The sequence below is a fragment of the Danio rerio genome, chromosome 16 (assembly GCF_052040795.2).
Source record: "Danio rerio strain M-AB ecotype USA chromosome 16, GRCz13ab, whole genome shotgun sequence".
Lineage (NCBI taxonomy): Eukaryota > Metazoa > Chordata > Actinopteri > Cypriniformes > Danionidae > Danio > Danio rerio.
In genome coordinates, this window is record NC_141036.1 from 50,919,682 (window position 1) to 50,942,428 (window position 22,747).

Genomic DNA, 22,747 nt, shown 5'->3' on the forward strand with positions numbered 1-22,747 from the left:
TCAACATGCCATCAGGTTTCTAAGCATTTCGTATATTTTAGGGCTGCAACTAACGATTATTTTGATAATTAATCCGTCGATTATTCATTCTATTAATCGATTAATCAGATATCAAAAAACAAGAAAAGCATTCATTTCCAACCCTTTATTCAAAAAAGCAAATCCCTGAGCTGTTATAATAATAATAACAATAAAATAAAAAAAACTTAAGTAGTTTTGTCTTGTTTTCAATCCAAATATTTAAAACAAAGTCTTAAATCAAGATACTAGACATGTCTCGTTTTCTGAAAAAAAAAAAAAAAAACACACACCTCAAAATAAGTGTTTGTTTGCTTAAAACAAGCTAAATTATTTGCCAATGGGGTAAGAAAGACAAACTTAGTAAGATATAATCTCAAACAGAAGTTAAGCATCACTTAATTTTCTCATGCCATTTTTCTTGTCTGTTCTTGATTTAAGATTTTTTACATGTTTGGACTGAAAACGAGACAAAAAAGAAAGAAAAAAAAAAGTAGTTTTTCAGTCTATACATGACAACAGATGGAAAAATGAATGAGCAAAAAAGGCGAGTGAATAAAAACTTTAGTTTTTAGTCTTGGAAAGTAACTATACCACTGTTGCTTTACTTCTGTTATTTATCCTTTTGCTAGTGTGTTTAAAATATTCTGGAACAAGGAGTCATTTTTTAGGCGACCATTTACCCTCGATTCTCTATATTTCCTGTACATGTGGTTGAACTGACAAGAAAGCTGTCTTTGACTTATTGTTTCCGCGGCGGCGTTTCATGTTTATCACGTTACACACGGCAGCCACAATAGCGCTGTATGACAGATGTGTCCCTTTTATTTATTTTTTTCTGTTTTAATTCAACATATTCACACGCTTGCTCATGTCATCAGCTACCCGATATTCCAATTCAATAAACGTGTAAGTGATCGTGATCTATAACGTAAGATGGACGTTGCCATGTTTACTTGCGGCCGCGTGTTTGCCTCAATAAAAGTAGAACACGCAGGATTCAGCATGTAAATTTATAAGTTACTCCCTAAATACATGCAAGTGGCTGGTGAACTAAGTGAAATTAACTATAAAGTTGAATCTACTCTTCTCTGTGTAATGTGTATCAAATATGAATAATACGCATCAGAAAATTATATTCGAATGGATTGTTAGACTTTCTTGTGTGTTTTACAAGCACAGTGTTTTGTCTTACAAGTACGTGTATGTCTAAAATATAAAATAAGCATTAGGCGGTTAAAATGCAATAGTTGTGATATGACACGTCTTTCTCTGGCTCAGCAACAGCCAACAAAGCTCAGTTTGATTTTTTTAGTTGCTACTTTAAAGGTAAACGAGCTAGGGCTGTGCAATTAATCGATAATCCGATTTCGATCTGGATTATGGCTTCTAACGATTATGAAAAACCATTTATCGAGATAAACGATTATTGCATTATATACCAAAAGCGCGAAAGACCACGTGCTTATGTGTGTGTGCAACGCGGTCAGCATTAGGTCTCATTCGCACACTGAGACGAGCAAAGGAGCGCAGACATCTAAAGTAATCTTAACGTGAGCGCTTTAATGATCAAATAGGTATCAAAACGCGGATATTAGTGATTATTCATATTAACCTTCATTTGCGTAATAAACAAACTAGTTGAGAATCAAAAGACACGTGAAAGAGAAACCATTAAAGTGACGGTGCGAAATGCTGCTGCCTGTTTTATCATTAATCAAACGACGAGAACATCCCTTACTGCTCTTGACTGAAGGATTTTTGTAGCTAAAGTGTTTTTCTTAGGGTGAAGATGCTTAAATTACAGTTTGTTTTATATTTTTATTCTATTGTATTTATTTCTCTTTCTTTTGCAGGGTGGAAAATAACTATATATACAGTTGTAGTCAGAATTATTAGCCCTCCAGAATATTAGCAACTCTTTTCCTCCAATTTCTGTTTAATGGAAAGTTTTTTTAAACTCATTTCTGAACACAATAGTTTTGATATCTCATGTCTAATTACTGATTTGTTTTATCTTTGCTATGATGACAGTACATAACATTTTACTAGATGTTTTTCAAAATACAAGCATTCAGATTAAAGTGCAATTCAAAGGCTTAATTAGGGTAATAAGGCAAGTCATTGTATAACAGTAGTTTCTTCTACAGACAATCAAAAAATATATTGCTTAAGGGGGCTAATAATATTGACCTTAAAATGGGTTTCAAAATATTTAAACCTGCTTTTATTCTAGCTAAAATCAAACAAATAAGAAATACTGTTAAAATTCCTTGCTCTGTTTAACATACTTTGGGAAAGTTATTTAAAAAAACAAAATTCTCAGAAGCGCTAATAATTTTGACTTCAACTGATAATCGCTTAGAATAATCGTGATTACAATTATGACCAAAATAATCGTGATTATGATTTTTACTAAAATCGAGCAGCCCTAAAACGAGCTAACGCTAACTTGTCTTGCTTGTCACGTTGGAGAACGAGTTAAAACATCAGCACCAGGGACTTTATGGTCCTCACTTCAAAACGGAGCAAAAGTAGGATTCTGTAGTGATTCACCCTGCTGCTGCTCCTTTGCTCCTCATCCCTGTCTTTGAGACGCTAAACTCTGTATCTGTGCGCGAGAGACGGAGAGAGACTGTGTTCACTCTGCTCCATGCTGAACTAAAGTGTTTTTTTAAATAATCAAACGTCTCTGTGTCGCGCGACACACTCAATTGATTATGAAATTCATTGCTAACGCTTTTAGTAATCGATTTTTTACGATTTAATAGATTCGTTGTTGCAGCCCTAGTATATTTTATTCATTGTTAGTAATTCCAATGAGTTTAAAATTCATCCAAACATAGTTATTCATCTGTAGCACATAATGCATATTGTCTAATCCAGGGGATTCAAACTAGAGTTCAGTTCCAACCCTGCTTCAACACTCTTACCTGTAGGTTTCTCAGTTACTGATTTAGTTTAATTGTGTTTAAATAGGCTAAACTGGGCAGAACTGCGGCCCTTTTGGCATCGAGTATGACACCCCTGATTTAGACCAACAAAAGTGAATTGTTGATCATATTAGCACGGACATATTTTGGCTTTGCACATTAGGCTTCACATTATTTTCAGTTTATTAAACAAATAAACAAAACAAACACATAGTTCACAAATAAAAAGTAGAGTTCATGAAGTAATACTTACAAGGATGGAAAATACCACCGCCGCCATGCCCAGAGGACTGCAGCAGCAAATCATGGTAAAGATGGAACAACACAGGTGTTCCGGCAATGATGTAGGTTGTACGGAGACGTTCAGTTGTCCTGGATGTTGCCCTTGAGCGTAGGGACCCTGTGTCTGGCCTGGATAGTATGGATGCTGAGGCTGCAACATCACAACAGTCTCAGGTTGATTCTGCCTGTGATCCATTCTTCCGGTTTTGACTTCAAGATGAGATGAGATTGCTGTACTCTGGTGTCTTGAGCTTCAGTAAATGTATGTGAAGAGATACATAGTTGTATGGTGGCATGACCACACTTTCTTTTGCACCATGTGACTGGAAACCACAACTGTCAAGATAAGACTGATGAAACACAGCTTTTGAAAAAAAAAAAAATTCAAAATTGTTATAAGCTTTCTGGATTGAGTATTATTGTCACTACTGAATCTGTGTCTCCAACAGTTCCAATAAAGAATATTATCCTATATTTGTATGTTGTGTTTGTGTGCATACAACGGTATTAGAGTTGGGGTAAATAAACGCTATACCGCAAAATCAACATTGTGTATACACAATGTTGTTTTTGCATTATAACGTTTAATTTACCCTAACCCTAATATTGTTGTTATTTTTAAATCAAATTACCTCTCTGTGTTGCGATTTTTATTATTATTTTTTTAATTATATAACCCATTGCATTAGGTTAAAATAGCCAAGGTTGGGAAGGGGCTATAATAGCCTAAAGTTGGATTATATGTTGTGATATTTTTAACCCAACTTTTAACTGAGTAGTATTATATGAGAGATGTATAAAGGTCACTTCTCACGCCGATTTTTTTTTTCTTTTCCTGTTTATTGTTATTTATTTAATTTCTTATGTATTTTCCTTTAATGCAAACCCTGGCTTGTATATAGCCATGGCTTGTGCTACTCACTTAAAACAGTTGGGTTAATAATAACCCAACATGTAAAACATTGATGGGTTGTTTTTGGCACCGACCTGCTGTTGGGTTATTTTAACCCAATCCATAGAGCCGTTAAGGTTAACCCAACAATTTGGGTTACAAACATATCTAATTGTAATGGTAATTTTGCCTTAACCACTAATATCTCAAATATGTGTATCATTTCCTCCAAAAAAAAAAAAAAAAATGTAGAAATGAATATGGAGGTAGAGAAAGCACTTTTATCCCTATATAGATTGGCTATGAAGCGCGTGTTTGTATCATCAAATTAAAAGTGCTGGTTAAACGGATATAAAAAATACGACACAAAGAGGTAATTTGATTAAAAAAATAAACATTTTAATGCGTTTGAATTTTATAACTCAAACACAACATTACGTAAGCATATTAATACAGCTGTTCTGTCAGTTAAATCAGTTGACTGTTAAAGTTAAACATTTTTAACCCAACTGGTTGAGTTTTTAAATAACCCAACAAAGGCTAAAAATAACCAAACAAAGCACCAAACATTTAACCCAACTGGTTGAGTTATTAATAAATTACTCAATAAAGGCTTAATGTTACCCAACAAAGTCACTACAGTTTGACAAATATTGCTGCTGTTGCACAACATAATGTACGTTTGAGGCTTATTTAGGCGAGACTGTAGTTTAGATTGCAAATATGTAGTTTATTTATAAGGATAGTGCCTATTTTAAACATTTATAATTTTGGAGATTTAGCTCATTGGCGGCTATTAGCCTGTAACATCGATCAGAGCAAGGATGGCTGACGTGTTGCCACAAGATGGAGAAAGAGACCGCATAGTAAGTCCTTAGGGGAGAAAAATTCAGTGTAAATTTCAAACTACACCTGATCAAACCATTGTAAAACAGGTGAGCGACACTCGATCTCTCTCTTTTGCATGTTGTAGTGCTGTATTTATACAATAGTAATCTGGAAGTGTTTGCTATACTTTGGCTTTTTTGAGGTTAATTATCGTGATATCATAAATGCAACAGAGAAATGCTGGGAAATCTCTGTTGACTGATGGAATTTTATGCTGTTCAGCATTATAATCTTAAAATGTGAGCAAAATCACCTGTTTTTTCATCACTTTAGACATTATGCTTAAGAATCATTCAAATACAAGCTCTGAAGTGATGTTGGTGAATTAGCACAGATGTGAATGAACAGTGGAAGAAAGTAGTTCCTCATGCAAAAGGATTTTTGAAACTCTCTGTGTTTGACTTTTTTATATACACAAACTGTTGTACAGTATAGTTCCTGAGTTGCCCACAGGCCTGTTCTAAAAATAGCTCACCATTGCATCACATACCAGTTAGCTGAATCTAGTATTTTTTGAAGTTATACTTTTTAAATCACACCTGTATTGGTGTAAAATTTGTTAATGACATTAAGGTATATATATATATATATATATATATATATATATATATATATATATATATATATATATATATATATATATATATATATATAAACTAAAAGTATTTCAGACAAATAAAGTGTTACATATTGATATTTCTGTTTCTTACCTTGTTAAATCATTGTTGAGAACTATTGAGAGAAATCATTAAAATGATCAGTGTCTTCACATAGATGAATATCATTAATCATTAATAATAACAACATATAATTAAAGTAAATTAAGAAAAATTCTTATTTAAGAAGTGTGTATCAAAGTGGTAGCCCTTTACAATAATTGGTACCCAAGAAGTAGCTCCCAGTTTCAAAAAGTTTGGTGACCCCTGCTATAGTAACTGTTGTATTCAAAGCAGTGTGATATGGCTGTATATTGTTACTGGTGAGCACCGATAGGGAGAAAGGGTAGTTAGGACGATTCTTAGGGCCCACACACTTTATATATATATATATATATATATATATTTATATTTATATATATCCAAAGTAGGGAACAATACAATAAAAAAAAAAGTTAATGCTTGCTTTTTTGTACAATGAGAAAATTTTCATAGTTCATTGTGACAATTAAATATGTCTGAAGATTACCGCTGTGTAGTGTAGAGGCTTCCACATCACTTTAGTCTCCCACAGGACATAACAATTCTCTAACAGGTCGTCACTCCTGAACTTTAACATACAGCATGCTTTGTAGAACTCAAAATGTGATGTTGTGGTTGTAGAATTTAAACTGTTTTGTTTTATGTTTACTTGAGCATATGATCTGCTTTTATACTATCGTGATGATGGACCAGAGCAGACCGCAGTACTACCAGCATTTCAGATTCTAGATCAAACTTCATTTGACATAATGCAGAGTGATGTCATCAAAATTGCTGAATCGGTGAGAGACTGTAAGTTTTGAGTGCACATATTTTCTAAATCCAGATTTTATTATTGTTTTAGAGCTGACCTGTTAATTAATCATTATAAGACTTACAGTACACAGAAACTTTAAGATGACTAAATAAACTTTAAGATTGGTATTGACGGTAAATGTTTTTAAAAACATCTCATTCGTAGGTAACATTAGCCTACTTACCTTCTGCAAAAACCCTTCTCTGGAAATTCTGACTCATAACCTCAAACCACAGTTTGAAGACAGCAGGATCTGTCTGTATACATTTGAGTGTCACTCTGCATTGGTATTAAAATCTGTAACAAAATGTCCCTAGAAAAAGAGGCTTTGTTTCAAAATTCATCTATTGATACTTTTCAAGAGTTCACACTTAGGAGATGATTGATAAGTAAGACTGAGTTTATAGTAAATTTTAGGAATATTTTAGTGCGTTTGATTAATGTAAGTTGAGATGACTAGAAAAGTCAACTAAAAATTAAGTCACTGTGTGGTGTATCAAATTAAATGAGGTGTATCAAATAAAAAGCATACATTATTTTAACTTTTCAAAAACATTTTAATTAATTATATTTAATCAATACACAGGACGAAAAGAAAGCAACCAACTATACCTTTTCTATTAAAGTCACAGTTTTTGAAACATCGTATAATCAACTATTAGAGTCAGGAGTTTGCATTTCTTGGAACATTAGATAATCAACTTTCAAATCATGTGTTAGTTACTTTATCTATTAACGATGAGTAAGACACATCAGCTATAATCATTTCCTACAGATAAAGTTGCACAATAGTTCAAGTTATAGAAAAACATCAAAATGTGATTATAAAACATTCCCGAGGCATTACATCATGTATTTTTTCTTCAATTTCCTGTTGTCCAGCCATGATTTCTCTGACAATTATGGATCTGTTGAATGCTGAGCGTTGGTAACCACCACAGCGACGTAGACGATATAAAACACAAGAAAGGCCAAGCCGATACCAAGAGCTGTATGGTTAAGAGTGCGTGCCGTTTTGGAGTTGCTCTCTGCTAATTGCTGATGTCCAGACATGTTGGCGTTGCGAGTCTGTGAAAATAAACATGAAACATGCTTGAACATACTTGAAGTCTGAATCAAATCCAAATTTACAATGTTTATTTGTTAGCACACATTGTTTTTCTTTAGGTGAAAATTGAATTTGTGCAAGTTAATCCACTGAAATAAAATGTTTATTTTGGTAATCTTCAATCAAAGTCTGAACATTTACTTCTGTGTTTGGAATGTTGGGCTATCTGTTGACGTGAGTTTGACGACTTTTTTGACATAACATTTTCACCACACCTTTTTATTGTTAATTTGCTAATTTGGTAATAATAATTACTTACATTTTATAGCACTTTTCTGGATACTCAAAGCAATTTAACACATTGGGGGAAATCTACTTATCCACCACCAGTGTGCAGCATCCATCTGGATGACGCGACGGCAGCCATATTTCACCAGACTGCACACCAGCTAATTGGTGGAGTGGAGAAAGAGTGATGAAGCCAATTATCAAATGGGGATGGTTAGAAGGCCATTATGGACAGAGGCCTGTGGGCAAATTTGGCCAGGATGCCGGGGTTAAACCCCTACTTTTTTTTTTGAAGGACATGTTGGGATTTTGGCGAGGCAGTGGCGCAGTAGGTAGTGCTGTTGCCTCTCTGCAAGAAGGTCGCTGGGTCGCAGGTTCGAATCTTGGCTCAGTTGGCGTTTCTGTGTGGAATTTGCATGTTCTCCCTGCCTTCGCGTGGGTTTCCTCCCGGTGCTCCGGTTTCCCCCACAGTCCAAAGACATGTGGTACAGGTGAATTGGGTAGGCTAAATTGTCCGTAGTGTATGAGTGTGTGTGTGGATGTTTCCCAGAGATGGGTTGTGGCTGGAAGGGCATCCGCTGTGTAAAAAAAACTTGCTGGATAAGTTGGCGGTTCATTCCCCTGTGGCGACCCCGGATTAATAAAGGGACTAAGCCGACAAGAAAATGAATGAATGAATGAATGTTGGGATTTTTAACAACCACAGAGAGTCAGAAACTTCGGTTTAATGTCGCATCCGAAAGACAGTGCTCACTGAGCAGTATAGAGTCCCCATCACTATACTGGGGCATCAGGACCCACACAGACCAAAGGTTGAGCTCCCCTTGCAGTTCTCACTAACAAGACTTCCAGCAGCAACCTAGCTTTCCTATGTGGTCTTCCATCCACGTACTGACCAAGCGCAGCCCTGCTTAGCCTCAGTGGGCAACCATGTGAGAGTTGCAGAGAGATAGCTGCCGGCCAAACTTCTCATATATAACCTTGGAATATGCGCTTTCCACTACACTGTTATGATGCATTTAACGGTCATCAGCACCTTAAATCCTTAAAAGTTTTAAATATTTTTTGATAAAAAAACAATTGTATGAACATTTACATCAAATTACACAAAAATAATTTACCGCTTACGCGAGGTGTTTGTAATGCAGGGTCTATGGAGGCAAGACAGTAAATTTAACGTTATTCTCTTTTCTGGCTGCCGTTATCAGTCTCGCACATCTTTTTTTCTGTTTTCTGAAAGTCTTGATAACATCATCGTGGTGTTTTTCTTTTATTATTTCAGCAAATAGGATTGTAAAATTGTAATATTTTTGTACTCTCCCATTCACTGCACTTTAAGTTTACCAATCTATGATGACCTCCGCTATTGAGAAACCTGAAAATGTAAAGGGTCCCTTCTGTTTCAGTTGGAAGTACATCAATATACTGAAAAGAAAAGTCTTAGCAACTTTTGTTTAACATGGACTTTAAAAATCACATTGCAACACTACATGTGACTTGTGTTTACATTAAACCGGTGATTCACATGATTGCTGATGAATCAGATCAGATGTGGAAATCATTAATCTCATGCTAACGGTACTTTTTATAACAATACGCAATATACTGAAAATAAAAGTCTTAGCAACCTCCCTTTCACACAGACTTTAATATAGTCACATTGTAACACTTACATGTGACCTGTGTTTACGCTAAACCAGGGATTCACATGATTGCTCATGAATCAGATCAGATGTAGAAATCATTAAACTCGTAGTAACGGTGCTTGTATAACAACACACATGCTACTGTGAAATTGCTGTTGCTTTTTAAGTGAAACTGTAAACGAAGAGGAAGTGTAAAGTTTCATGATCACATATCGGTGTTCTTTAAATTCAGTGTTTCCAGTTATTACTTATTGCACTTCCTTTTTTCTAAACCACTGATCTCATTTTGTGTTTGCATTCAAAGTGAACAGTACTGCAGAACAACAGAAGTGCACTTAGGATGTCAATGGAGCAATTGAGACGCTATTTAGCACCTGTTCCCTATCTTATCATTTTTTGGAACCAGGTTTGTTTGCATTTGTTTTGAGGAAGTTACATGGGGGGAATTTCCTTTGTTTTTAATTCTATTATGGACCTTGATCTCTCTTTCGACAACTTTTGGTGTCAGCGGTCAGTAATTTTAAGGAAAGTGTAACTCTCTAGTGGAACAAACTTTCATTAGTAGTTTGTATGGGTTGGCCATACACTGTAAAAATGCTGGGTTTTACACAATCAATTTGTATTGGGGCAAGATGAAGGAATCAGGTAACATTAGTTTTTACAAATTTAAGTGGATTGAACATAAAACTTAAAAAAAGTTATCCCCTCTAAAAGCCTCAAGAAGTGTGTTGTTTCAGCTCAACTTCTTATGAAGTAGCTTAAACAAATAACAAACGTAATTTTTTGAGTGTATAAGTTAAGATACAGAAATTGGAAACATTATTAATGCAAGTAACATTAACAACAAATAAATGCTATATGTAAATACATCATAGACTTTGTTTTAACAATCTAGGTGAAAAGTCTAAAGCACATGGCGAAGAAGCATTAAGGGCGTGTCCGAATCCACTTTTGCTAATTTAAGGATAGAAAAATATGCTCTGCGCCCTGGCACATGGTCTAACAAGGTTGTGGTTATTCTTTTAATGAGCTATGGTGTGTTTTGAGCATAACATGCATTAAACCAATCAGAGTCTAATCTCTCATTTCCTTTAAGAGTCAGCTGCGTCCATGGCGCATTTGCTATTTACATGGTGGACTTTGTAAGTGGAAAATCTGAATGCTTTACTAGCGAGAAAACCATCTGAAGCGCGAGGATAAAGAATGAGCCTTCTCCATTTGGCCTCTTTACTTTCTTTTTACTTTACTTTATCTTTACTTTACTTTTACAACTTCCATGGATAAGGAAATGGTGTTGTACTCACTCCACTGAAGACATCCATTAGCCTACATATTAAATTTAGTTTAACAATTTTTTTATATTTAGTTTTAGTTTCTAGTAAATGATTAAATAAACAATCATAACAAAGTGTGGTTATATTCAAACACACGCGCAATTCTTATGCCCCATATTTTGATACATACGTGTCCAAAACCCGAAAGGTGGACAAATCTAAACTTGTTTTTGTTAAAACAAATATATATATGCATATAATAAATAATACTGCTGATAATAATAACATTAAACAAATGCAAATTGTCATGAATAAACTGACGCCCCCCACCCCTCGAAGTTAAGAAGGCATGGAGGCAGTGATTTGTATGTAGAAAATAGTAATTTTTGCAATATTTTAACCCTTTAATTTTTTTTTGTAAAGATATTTGTATATTGCTGTACATCCTGTATGTATTAAGTATTGTGTAAGCGTTTGAACCCACATAGGTGCATAACTAACACAATCTAGACTATAGACCTGCTTTTATAGTTGGTCAATGGCGCAGTCTATTTCAGTTCTTCAAAATGGCAACGTGCCAACAATGCGCCCTAACACACCTCTTTTTTTAGACCGACACACCCATAAGTCAAAATAATTGGGGCAAATGGATTTGGTATTTAAACACATGGTGCAAAACATGGAAATTAGGGTTGTGTTGGTCTAAAAACAGCAAAAAATCACGCTAAACATGTCTTGCGCCATATTGCGCTGGGTGTATGTCCTATTTTTTATCTTACATTACTAACTATTGAGTGTTGTTTATCTTTATGGCTGAATGGGGAAATATCTGTTGTGTGATTTTATAACAGAAACAGCCTGTAGCTTGTGATTCATGGACACTTATTTCCTTTTATTTATGAATATATTTAATATTTGAACTAGATTATGGGTCTTGACCTCTGTTTCAACAACTTTTAGAGTTTTTAATTTCCAAAGTCAAGCATTTTAAACAAAATATTAGTCCTCAGTGACAGTAACGTTTGCTACACTACCTACTTAGAGGAACTTAGAGATTTTGTCTAGACATCCAAAAAATCTTAAACTCCAAAGCATTTTCTAGACAAGTAAAAAATATTGTATTGCTTTCAGAAACAATAAGTCAAAATTAAGCAAGTTTTTTTCCCGAAACGAAGCTAAATCATCTGCCAATTTACAAAATAAGATCAGTTTTAAGTAAGTTTGTTTTACTTACATCTGTGTATTTATTTATTTATTTATTTTTTTGGAAAAATCTCACTTGATCTTGACTTATATTATTATTTCTAAAAGCAATAGATTTTCTACTTCCTTAAAAAATGCTTCTTGATTTAAGAATTTAAAGACATTTGGACTAGAAACAAGACTCATCTTTTTTTTGGTGCAGTGAAACACTTGTCTTGGTTCCTCATATAAATTAGGACACACAGATAATAAACTTCCAGTACCCGATTTCTTATTTTACAAATACTTACATTGATGGAGTAAATCAGAGCAGCAACACCCAGAGGAAAGCAGCAGCACAGCATGGTGAAAATGGAGTAGCCCAGGTAATCTGGCAGTGGATAAGCCAGTGGAGTGGCCGTCACATAAATCGCAGGCTGTACGGTGACCGCCTGATGGCCTGGATATGGTCCTTGATATGGTCCTGGAGCTCCAAACTGCTGGGCTGGATACCCAGAAGTGCTCTGAAAGCTGCCTGGAGGGGGGCATGTTGAATGATCCTGGTACGGTGGAGGTCCAGGTTGAAGTAGTTTGGCTTTTTCTGATGTATTCCAGTTTTCTTGAGGATCCATGGTTGTGCTGGTAAACTTGTTTTCTATGGGTTTTAGAGAAATGGAAGACACGCACTGACGGAGGAGTCTGTGTCAGTCAGTCACGGACTTTGTCACTTTGCTGTCACGTGGAAGGTTATGTGACAAGGAGGCGTGACAGATTCAGGTTCCTTTTGCACACAGTAACACAAGTTTTGACTGCAGAATGTGGATTCAGCATGTAATATTGTGAATATTATTTACAGCTCTTGCAGAATGCAGCTTAATAAAAGCAAGAAAGTCCTTCTTTGTACAACATTTAATGTATTTATATATATAATTATGATTTAAAAGTGACATAAAAAAGAAATCAAAACTGATTAATCACATGTTTTAATTACTGAATTAAAAGTTAATGATAAAAATAAATAGACAGAGTTTGTGTTGTTTGGATGAGTATAGTTTATTTTGAATCTTACTGTGCCTATGACTCAAGCTATCTGAGTAATGAGTGTTGTTTTTAACCAGTTTGACCCGTTTTACAAGATACGATTAGTCAATCATGTCAATAAAGAGATCATATGACTTTAAGTGAAATGAAGGTTTACTATATATTGGGCAAAAATAGGTTATTTTCACATGACGTCATTGATGATGCACGAAATTCAGATGGAGGGGAGGAAGTGGTTCTTCTACATAGGAATCGCTATCAGAACATCATCATGTGTCTGTTTTATGTTGTTTATAACTGTTTAAATTAGCCAAAATAAGAAATGTTGAACAGCTTTTATAGAAATTCAAACGTTTTTGCTCATAAAGTGGGGGAAGTTCAAGAATCTGGCTGAAAAATGAAAGAAAAGGCGGCATGTAAAAAAAAAATGTTTTAATATTTCCATGTGTACAACCTTTTTTGAATGCAATAATTTGTTTGACTGCACCAATAAAGATTATATACAGGCCTAGCTATGTGTATAAATATGTTCATGTGTTATATAAAATTCAGATACAAACAGACATATACAAACTCCAGGAGAATATAAATAACGAACCCTGCCATGTAATCGCTGTAGTGAAATTGCAATGTGAAGCGGACGCTGACGAGAGTACAGATCCAAACGCAGGTTTATTAACATAATCAGGCAAGCAACAGTCAACACAGGGGCAATCAGATGTACACAGGCAAATCCAGAGTCGTCAGTAAACAGGCAGATGGCCAAAGGTAGGCAGCAGACAGGATTAAGCAAACAAAACAAAGCAAGGTTCAAACACGCAAGGCAAGGAAAACGCATCATAATGTTCACTAACAGTATAACAAGACTCAGCAACCAGTCATCGGTCCATGAGCAGCTTCAGCTGTGTGAGTCTAATCAATAGAGATTTGGAGCAGGTGTGTGTGTGTTGCATGACTGGATATTGTAGTTCATATACCGGCAGATTAGTAGTTCTCTAGCAATCTGCATGGGCTAGATCGCTGGTGACTGTGACCGAAATCTCCATCTTGTTTTACTACAATCCAAGCCTTTATCCAAGCGATTAGAAACTTTGCAATGTGAAAGCGAACCCCTCCAAGAGCAAAGAGCAACAATGTAACAATTGTAATCTCTGTTTCGGAACAACTGATTCGATTCACAGGTGTGAAAGCACCCTAAGGGTGCTTTGACATCTGTAGTTTGTTCATTTGGTCTGGACCAAGGACAACAAATGATACATTGTAGCATTTTTCTGCTGTTTTTAGCTCCTTTTCACACCACACTGATTGCTTTGGTCTGAGTCAGTTAAAAATAACCAAAATGCAGTCATGTGACAAAACCCACATCACTCATTGGTCAGATGTTATTGAATGTATATCCTAAATGGAACTCCTGCAATTAAAGAGTGACGATCCCGCTGGCTGATTGTATCCCTGCTTATAGTATACTATAGTTTGTATACTCCACTTTAGACAAACTATACAATGAAGTGTGTCCATGGCTGGAAAACAATGTTTTAATACATTGCACATGACAAAGGTGCATTGCAAGTCACTTCAAGAGGAGGCGTGAATTAATTTAGCTAAACTGACATGGTCATCTTCTGTAAATATTACAAACGATCCATCTGCTAAAGTTTTTCTCTCTCTCTCTCTCTCTCTCTCTCTCCTCCACATTCCATAATGCACAACGATTTGGACTACGACAGCTGGATTAGTCTGAAAAGGCACAGTACTTTTTGCAGTTAGGTCTGTTCTTGTTTGGATCATGTTCTCACCACAAACTAACCCCCTCCTCAGGGAGGTCTAGGTACGGTTTTTTGGTACACTTTTGGTGTGCACTTGAGTGCGACTGCTACATTCACACCTGCCCAAACGAACTGCACCGAGAGGGAAAACCAATTTGAGTGTGATTCAACTGAACTAAATAAGGTCTTAATCAGTTTTATTTCAATTGAATACTTTTCAATTTTGCTTAAAGTGAGTACACCTTTTGCCTTATAATTATTAAAGTATACATTCAATTAAACATATCCATAACGATTTTGCTAGCTCATACTACTAGTTTTGTGATGAACATCAGTGCATGTTATCAAGGAAAAAAAAAACCTGTTGCTCTTGTAATTTAAGATTCAGATCTGAAAAGGCACTTCCTGTTTTCAGTTTAATTTTCAGATTACATCTGTCTGAGTTTTTTTGGTGGTTAACAAGTAACCAAACCCCTCCTTCTGTCAGTTTTGCCAGAACTAAGACAAAAAATAGAAATGGTGGATGTTGGGTTGGGTTGTAATAACTCTCCCGGAATCCTTTTCCCAATCTTTCTGAATGAAATGTCTGCTTTACTACATCCAATTAGCCTGCAAGCCACACGCACTGTTTTCTCTTTTAAAGGGTCATGAAACCCCCTCGTTTCAGCTGGGTGTTTTCACACCTCTACTTTGGAAAAAGTCAGAAAAGTGGGCGTGTCCAGCTCTGTTTAGGGGGGAGTGTCGGAGGAACTAAAGAGGGATGGTGTGGGAGTGTCCATTTGGGCGCGCTGAGTTTCAGAGTCAAAATACACACACACAGGGGAGAAAGTGACTGTGTTTACTTGGGCATTTGTAGTCTAATTATTTGTCAAATTATTAAATGGTGGACTTTAACTTTCATTCAGGGAATTCATTCATGTCCCTCGCGACAAACTAGATATTTGATTCGAGGAACTGCTGTAAGCTTGTATTTTTCATGCAATGTTTGATACCGCACGGCGAATGAGAGAAAAAAACCCTCCGCATTTCCCAGAAACTTAGATGCACACGGCAGGTAGTGTTAGAAAGCTGCATGTGTTATTCTGGTCACAAAATGCGGTGAAAATCCTACACGACGGTAATAGTTTGGTTGTAGTGCTAACATGTTTACACTCGGTGCAATAGTTAGTTCGATACGAACAAACTGAATAAACAAAGAGCACTGATCGCTCACTTACCAAATCTGTAGAAAAAGGACAATCACCAGCAACTAGAGCCTACAAGCGAATCCGGATCTCAGCGTTTGCAGATGAGAACAGCTCTCAGGTAAACAATGTTCCTCCCTAGACACGTAAGTTATTGTTGTCGCACGTCGCGTACACGGTAATCCAAGCGTGACTCCAGCTGAGCTCTCACAGAGAGAAAATGAAAACAAAACTTAACTGCAGCAAACTATAAAAGCAACACTTCACACTTGTTTTGCCAATACAATGTGGCGTCTCTGTCGTCTAAACACTGTGACAGTAATGAATATTAATGAAGTTGCACTTGAACCAGTGGCATTCTTGCTGTGAGGCAACAGTGCTAACCACTGGGCTGCCATGTTGCCCTATCAAGAGAAGGGGGAGAAGTAGGGATGTAGGGTGGGATTCTTTAAGACGAAGACGATGCGATATGTGTAGCTGATGCGGGACCAGCTGTGATCAATCAAGCATGTGTTCCTCTCGAAATTAGTTTATTCAATTCAATTCACTTTTCTTTGTATAGCGCTTTTACAATGTCGATTGTGTCAAAGCAGCTTCACATAAAAGATCATAGCAAATTGAAACAGTGTAGTCCAGTATTCAGTGATTCAAGTTCAGTTCAGCTCAGTTCAGCATGGTCTACTAATCACCACCGAGGGCCCAAACATTGAACAGCAAATCCTTCGATGCGCAGCTCTACCAATCCCAAACCACGCAAGCCAGTGGCGACAGCGGAGAGGGGAAAAAAATCTTTACCAATTGGCGAGGGATGAAAAAAACCTTGAGAGAAATCAGACTCAGTTGGGCACAACCATTTTAATTTCTCCGCTGGCCAAACGTCTTGTGCAGAGCTGCAGTCTCAGCAGTGGAGGCAGGAAGCTGGGCCTCAGCGAAGACTCGTCTGTCCCTGGAATTTATAAATAAACCGCACAAGTCAACTTACCAGTTCCAAATTACTCGCTTAATTAAAGTAAAGTCAGTTTATCACTTATAAGGCAACAGGTTTTCTCACTTTTAAAGTAACTAACTGTTTATCAAACCAGGCTATTTATAAAATATGTACCCAGGGATACATTTTTAAGAACCGAGAAATGTGTACCTTGAATTATGTCTTCTTGCAGATTTTTTTTTCAAATCAATCCACTACTGTATGAGTACCACTAATGTAGAGTACCTTCTACATTTTGGACAATCTCAAATGTGTGCACATTTCTGTGTATCTCAACGTCTTTCTGGCGTGTGTCCCTGAGAAAAGATATAGTCAGCTTATTGTGGTGTATAATATATCAGCTTGATATCAACTGACCCACCTGCCCCCCTTCCGATAACCCACCTGATTGTTTTTTCAAAGCAAACTAGAAAAGAAAAGCCACAGCGTTTGCGTGCTTTTGCCCCAGTATCACACTGCTCTTTATTTTTTGTTTTATTTTTAATGTAAAAGATGTTCTCATATGGAGTTAAACAGTCAGCTAGGGTTGTAACAATATACCGGTATGACGGTTTACCAAGATTTGAACGTGCACGATTATCATACCATGAACAATTGCATATCAACGGTTTTAACCCTTAAAGACCGAGACAGCCGCCCGCGGCTAAAAATAAGTATTGCTCTTAAATGTTTAATAACTTTTGATCCGCTGATCCGATTCATACAATTCAAAGATTGGCATAAAGAAGAGAATCTCAGCTTTCCAGTGCTGTATCACATAACATTCGCGGACTTTCAGAGGCTCCGGAATCAGTGCGGTTACGTCATCAACATTTGACAACGCTGATTTGACAAAGAAACGCTCGTCACTGTGTCTCCGGACAAATCAGACATGATACATTGATGCATTGTCCCTCCTCCATGCCCAGATTGGTTCAAACTCGCTATATCACAACCAATAAGCATAGGTTTCGCTTTTGTTTGTGGACCAAGCTTTTTGAACAACACGGAATGAGAGAAAGGCATACATTTATGCGCGGCTAAATAAAACGCCAAAAAAAAAAAGTTTTGCATGAAATAATTCTCATACTAAGTACTTTTGCATGCACAGCAGCACAGAAACATGACAAAACAGTGACACAGCAAAGACGAACTGCTGCTCTTGCTGTTTTCAAAAGACGCAAATGAAGATGCAGCTGTTTATCTGCATTGCAAACAACCATTTCCAAATCCATATCCATAGACAACCATATCCATGCTGGCACATAAAACCTATGGATGTTCCATATTGAATCTAGTTTCGTTATGAAACTATTTATAGTATAGTAAATATTTATATCTATTTTTTACTGAGGATTTGCACCATGTTTATTTGGACTTTATTTGGACTTTGACACATTATTTATTATTTTCTTATTTTTATTTGTTCATTGTAAGTGGTGTTGTTTATAGTAACTAAAAATATATTATTTGGAAAAAGTCAAATTTGCTTCACTGTTCTATTATTTTGTAACATTTGTAACATACCGTATACCGCGAAACCGTCAAACCGTGGTATTGTTTTAGACGATTATCATACCGTGAAAAATTCATACCGTTACAACCCTACAGTCAGCAGTACCGCACCATAACTTTCGTTTTACAAACAAAATGTAGCCATTATATACCCTAAGGGGTGGCTAGGTGGCTCAGTAGTTAGCACTGTCACACTGTCACCTTACAGCAAGAAGGTTGCTGGTTCAAGCCCTAGCTGGGTCAGTTGGCATTTCTGTGTGGAGTTTTCATCTTTCCTCGTGTTCGCGTGGGTTTCCTCCGGATGCTCCAGTTTCCACCATAGTACAAAGACATGCAGAATAGGTAAATTAAATAAACTAAATCTGCCGTAGTGCACAGCAAAATATGGGGACCCAAAACAACTCTATGGGTGTTAATTTCAACCCTTTGAAAGTGTCTCATGGGGTCCACTCAAAACAGAGTTAAATCAACACTTTCAAAAGGGTTGGCACATTGACACCGAAGTAAGGGTTAATTTTAACTCTGGGCAGAGTTAAAATATGTAACTATATTTAACACCGCCTGGTGTAATATATTGTTATTTTATTCAACTCTCTTGAGTGTAAATATGGTAAAAAGGTCAAATAGACTGTAAATTACAAAAGAAAAAACATTTTATTTGAAAACATTCACCACTTCAACAATTCATTCAGTTTTTAAAATGCAACAATGTCAAATATGCTTTAAATGTTTTATTAGTACAGACAGTATCAACAAAATATGTATGACCAGTGCTCAAAAAGGCTCTTTCAGTCCTTTGGTCCAAACTTGATGTTTCATCAGAGCAATTTGAAAGTTCAATATATCATCACTCATAGTTTTCTTCTGAACGCATAGTTTTCTTCTGAAATTACATTTTAAACAACTTGGCGTGCAAATCTTTCACTTCTGGTGTTTCCTTGGTCCTCCATATCAAACACAGCAGTTTAAATGAAGGTATAAATGCTGTAAACTTGTGTGAAAACAAACTGAAGCTAGGAAATCTCATCAAGCATGTCCTGTGAATGAAGTGCTTCCCAGCCACAGGATGACCTTTTTATCCATGACGATGTAGTAGCTGCTGATCGCTCGTCTGGTGGTTCCTGATGCACGGATATAGGGTGATGCTCATCTAAGAACTCTTCAAGACTCCAGCATGACTAAGAAAAATGTTTGAAAACAAATTGCAATCAAATTCTATGATATATTTAAAAGAACATTTAAAGTAAATAAAACATTCAAGAAATCTAAACTCACCTTTTGAAAATCTTCATGATGATCCACAACTTGACTCTCCCAGCTGGTTGAGGTGACAGGATATGGAAAAGTAGAAAAAACACATACATCACTGTTGGATCTCCAAAAACAATTAGGTTAACCACTATGACTAGAACTGGAAAAACAGGCAGCTGTCTGTCCAGAATCCTGAATTTAACACAACACTTGGAGCTAAATTTAGAGGATCTTAAAATCTTTTATATCATTTAGTGATGCTGACTTCCCCAAAATATTGGCCACAGTGTAAAAAATATTCATAAACTTACAGTTTTCTGTAAGCGTGTGCGTGCATGTGTGTGTGTGTGTGTGTGTGCGCGCGTGTTTCTTTACCAGATTCAACTTGTTAGGCCCTTTCAGGTCCAGTATTGATGCCACCTTTCCTGGAGTCTAGCAGATGTTTCAGGTCCAAATATAATCTAAAATATTAGGATAAGCAGAAGAGGAAAAGTGCAAAGCAGAGCAAAACATTATTTAAGTAACAGTTCACCCACAATACAAAACTTATCACCTTCATGTCATTTGTTATTCTCTAATGCTCTAATACCCTCTTAGCTTATTGTGAAACAAATACAGAACTTTATCAAACATACCTTCATTATTATCACCACATATGACCAAGAAGGTGTGCTTGGTCATTTCACCAACTCTGGAAATACACCATCCGTCTCTAATCAGCCACCGTCACAGGGTCTTGTGTTATTGTATAGAGAACAGTGGCTGTTAAAAAACAACAACACATTAATATTAAACACATATGCATAACCTTCAGATAAAAAAGAGAGATAAACATCACAAAGTATACCTCACACTTTTTCAGATATCTTTTGATTCAGATGTTGATTATTGATAATAAATCTACAAATCAAACCTGTATCATCATTAGGCTGCTCAAATATGAATCAGTTGATTAATTTTACAGACAGGTGGCTGTTTACAACGCACTAAATTGTCTTTAATAAAACGTAAATGTTGTGTACAGTACATGCTAAGTTTAGCCTATAGTTTAAGCACAATATCATGCGGGAGAAAAAGCTTGACTAAGATGTTCCTGACTACAGAAATACCCTAACTTACTAACGTCAGACATCCCGAGTTGGGAAAAGTCATTTTCGGGGGATACAGAGTTGATTTGCGGGAGGTAGCGGGAGAGATGAGTACCTGAAGAGCAATGAGATGAGTTGCGCGCGACGTACCTAAAGAGCGGTGGGGGTGACTTGCGCGCGACGTACCTGAAGAGCTGGGAGGGATGCGGTGGAGAGGGGTGTGCAAAGTGTTTAATGACCGGGCGGGAGACGCGCGATTTCCAGGAGATTATCATTCATTTGCAGGCATCTACTTTGGCATCTGGGAGTCTCTGTGCATTTGCGGGATAACGTTAACGTTAGTCCCGCAACTTCCGGGAGACTTCTGTAACGTCAAATGTCTGATAAAGTGCAAACGCGGTCATTTAAAGACATTAATGTTAACATTCCGACTTTAATGGTTGTCAACACTTAATATAATTCAAGCGTAACTGTTACGTTATAACACGAGTCTATGGACTAACGGTAACTTATATGGACGGCCACGAATCAACCAGTTTAAAAGGGCCGCGGTGTTTAAAATAACCAAATTAACGTACACGAATAACAAACAATCATATGTTTCAGTCAGGAAGCCTTTTACAAGTAAGCATGTTCATTTACTCACCAGATATGTTTTAGAAACTCTCCAGAGCTCATGGAAACCGTCCTGTGTTGCCGTTAGCATCCGGGCAGAGTAGGCTAGGCGCTCCGGGGATTCCCTCGCTAGTTTGCTTCGAATTAAAGGAGAAGTGTCGATTTTATTTTACAGATGGGTAACAACGCACAAAATGGCATTAAGCGTGACAGAAATGTGTTGAACATGTACATTTGATGTTTTTATGCACTATGTATGCGTGAGCATATAAAAACATTCTTGAAAAGAAGTCAATAGTAATGCAGTTAAGCTAGATACACAAACGACCATGAATGAACCGCAGAAGTTTAAAATTGTCACTCCATTCTAAAGTTATTAACTTAACAATATGTTTACAACTGTATTTCCTTAAAGAAAGTCAGTAAAATACCAACATGTAGGTAGTTTGACTCACCAGTTGCTGTTCTAAACCTCAGATGGAAAATGGCGTCTGGAAAATTCTTCAGTGACTGGGGCTGCGTGAATTCCCGGATGTTGGAAATAACACCACCAAGTGTTGAAAAGATAACTCCTTGATTTCGCACTGAATAAAATCAATTTTAACTCTTATTATATTCATTTATCAAAATCTAACTCTTTAACGTCAACACTTTACTCTGAAATGCTTCAACACCGAGAATTTAACTCTGATGAATTTGCTGTGTGTATGTGTGAGAATGCAAGTGTTTATGGTTGTTTTCCAGTACTGGGTTGCAGCTGGAAGGGCATCCGCTGTGTAAAATATATGCTGGATAAGTTGGCGGTTTATCCCGCTGTGGTGTGGTTGGTATGTATACACGATATAAAATTTGGTAGCATTGGCTCTACAGTTCCAATATAATTAACCTAATCAATAAATAGTATAATATAACAACAAATAAAAATAAATCATACAGTGATGAGTTTCTGTAGTCAGTCTTCCTCATTAAGGTTGTGCACTTAAACATAATCTTACATAATGTAGTTTCCTAAGGTAGTGAGAACTGTACCTATTAATTGGGCGTTGGTGACATGATAATACTGATCCATGATTCATGATATATATACACACACACACATCATGTTTATTTATACTTTATAAATAATTGATACATTTCAGTTCAATAAAGGACTTGTTTTTTCTCAATTGTATTAAACAGTGACTTTTCAGTAAGCTTTCCCAAGTTCCTTTTTGTACTCTGGTTTTCCCATCATTTCCTGTTTTAAGAGGAAGTAAGCTATATTTGTTCAGAGCTGCAGCTGATTCTGTAGTGTAATGTCCAAGGGGATGACAAAACAGGTGATTTTGCTCACATTGTAAGATTATATTTAATTTTTGCCTTTTGTTTTACCTGC

General features: G+C 36.4%; 1 protein-coding gene and 2 long non-coding RNA genes across 3 annotated transcripts; all 3 read right to left on the reverse strand.

Moving 5' to 3' along the window:
* Positions 1-7,043: 7,043 nt before the first annotated feature.
* On the reverse strand, positions 7,044-12,676 carry si:dkey-33i11.9. Its single transcript, NM_001386350.1, is given in 2 exon segments — positions 7,044-7,575; positions 12,257-12,676. Coding segments are annotated over 2 exon segments (489 nt in total). The 5' UTR covers positions 12,578-12,676; the 3' UTR covers positions 7,044-7,407.
* A 963-nt stretch (positions 12,677-13,639) lies between these two features.
* On the reverse strand, positions 13,640-17,220 carry LOC147833484 (uncharacterized). Its single transcript, XR_015512296.1, has 2 exons — positions 17,075-17,220; positions 13,640-16,882 (listed from the first exon to the last, which is right to left on the reverse strand). It is a non-coding gene; the product is annotated as an uncharacterized LOC147833484 (long non-coding RNA).
* A 1,914-nt stretch (positions 17,221-19,134) lies between these two features.
* LOC147840410 (uncharacterized) lies at positions 19,135-21,874 on the reverse strand. The gene is made up of 6 exons (XR_015512214.1): positions 21,828-21,874; positions 21,404-21,509; positions 20,305-20,431; positions 20,045-20,130; positions 19,694-19,736; positions 19,135-19,596 (listed from the first exon to the last, which is right to left on the reverse strand). It is a non-coding gene; the product is annotated as an uncharacterized LOC147840410 (long non-coding RNA).
* Positions 21,875-22,747: the final 873 nt, after the last annotated feature.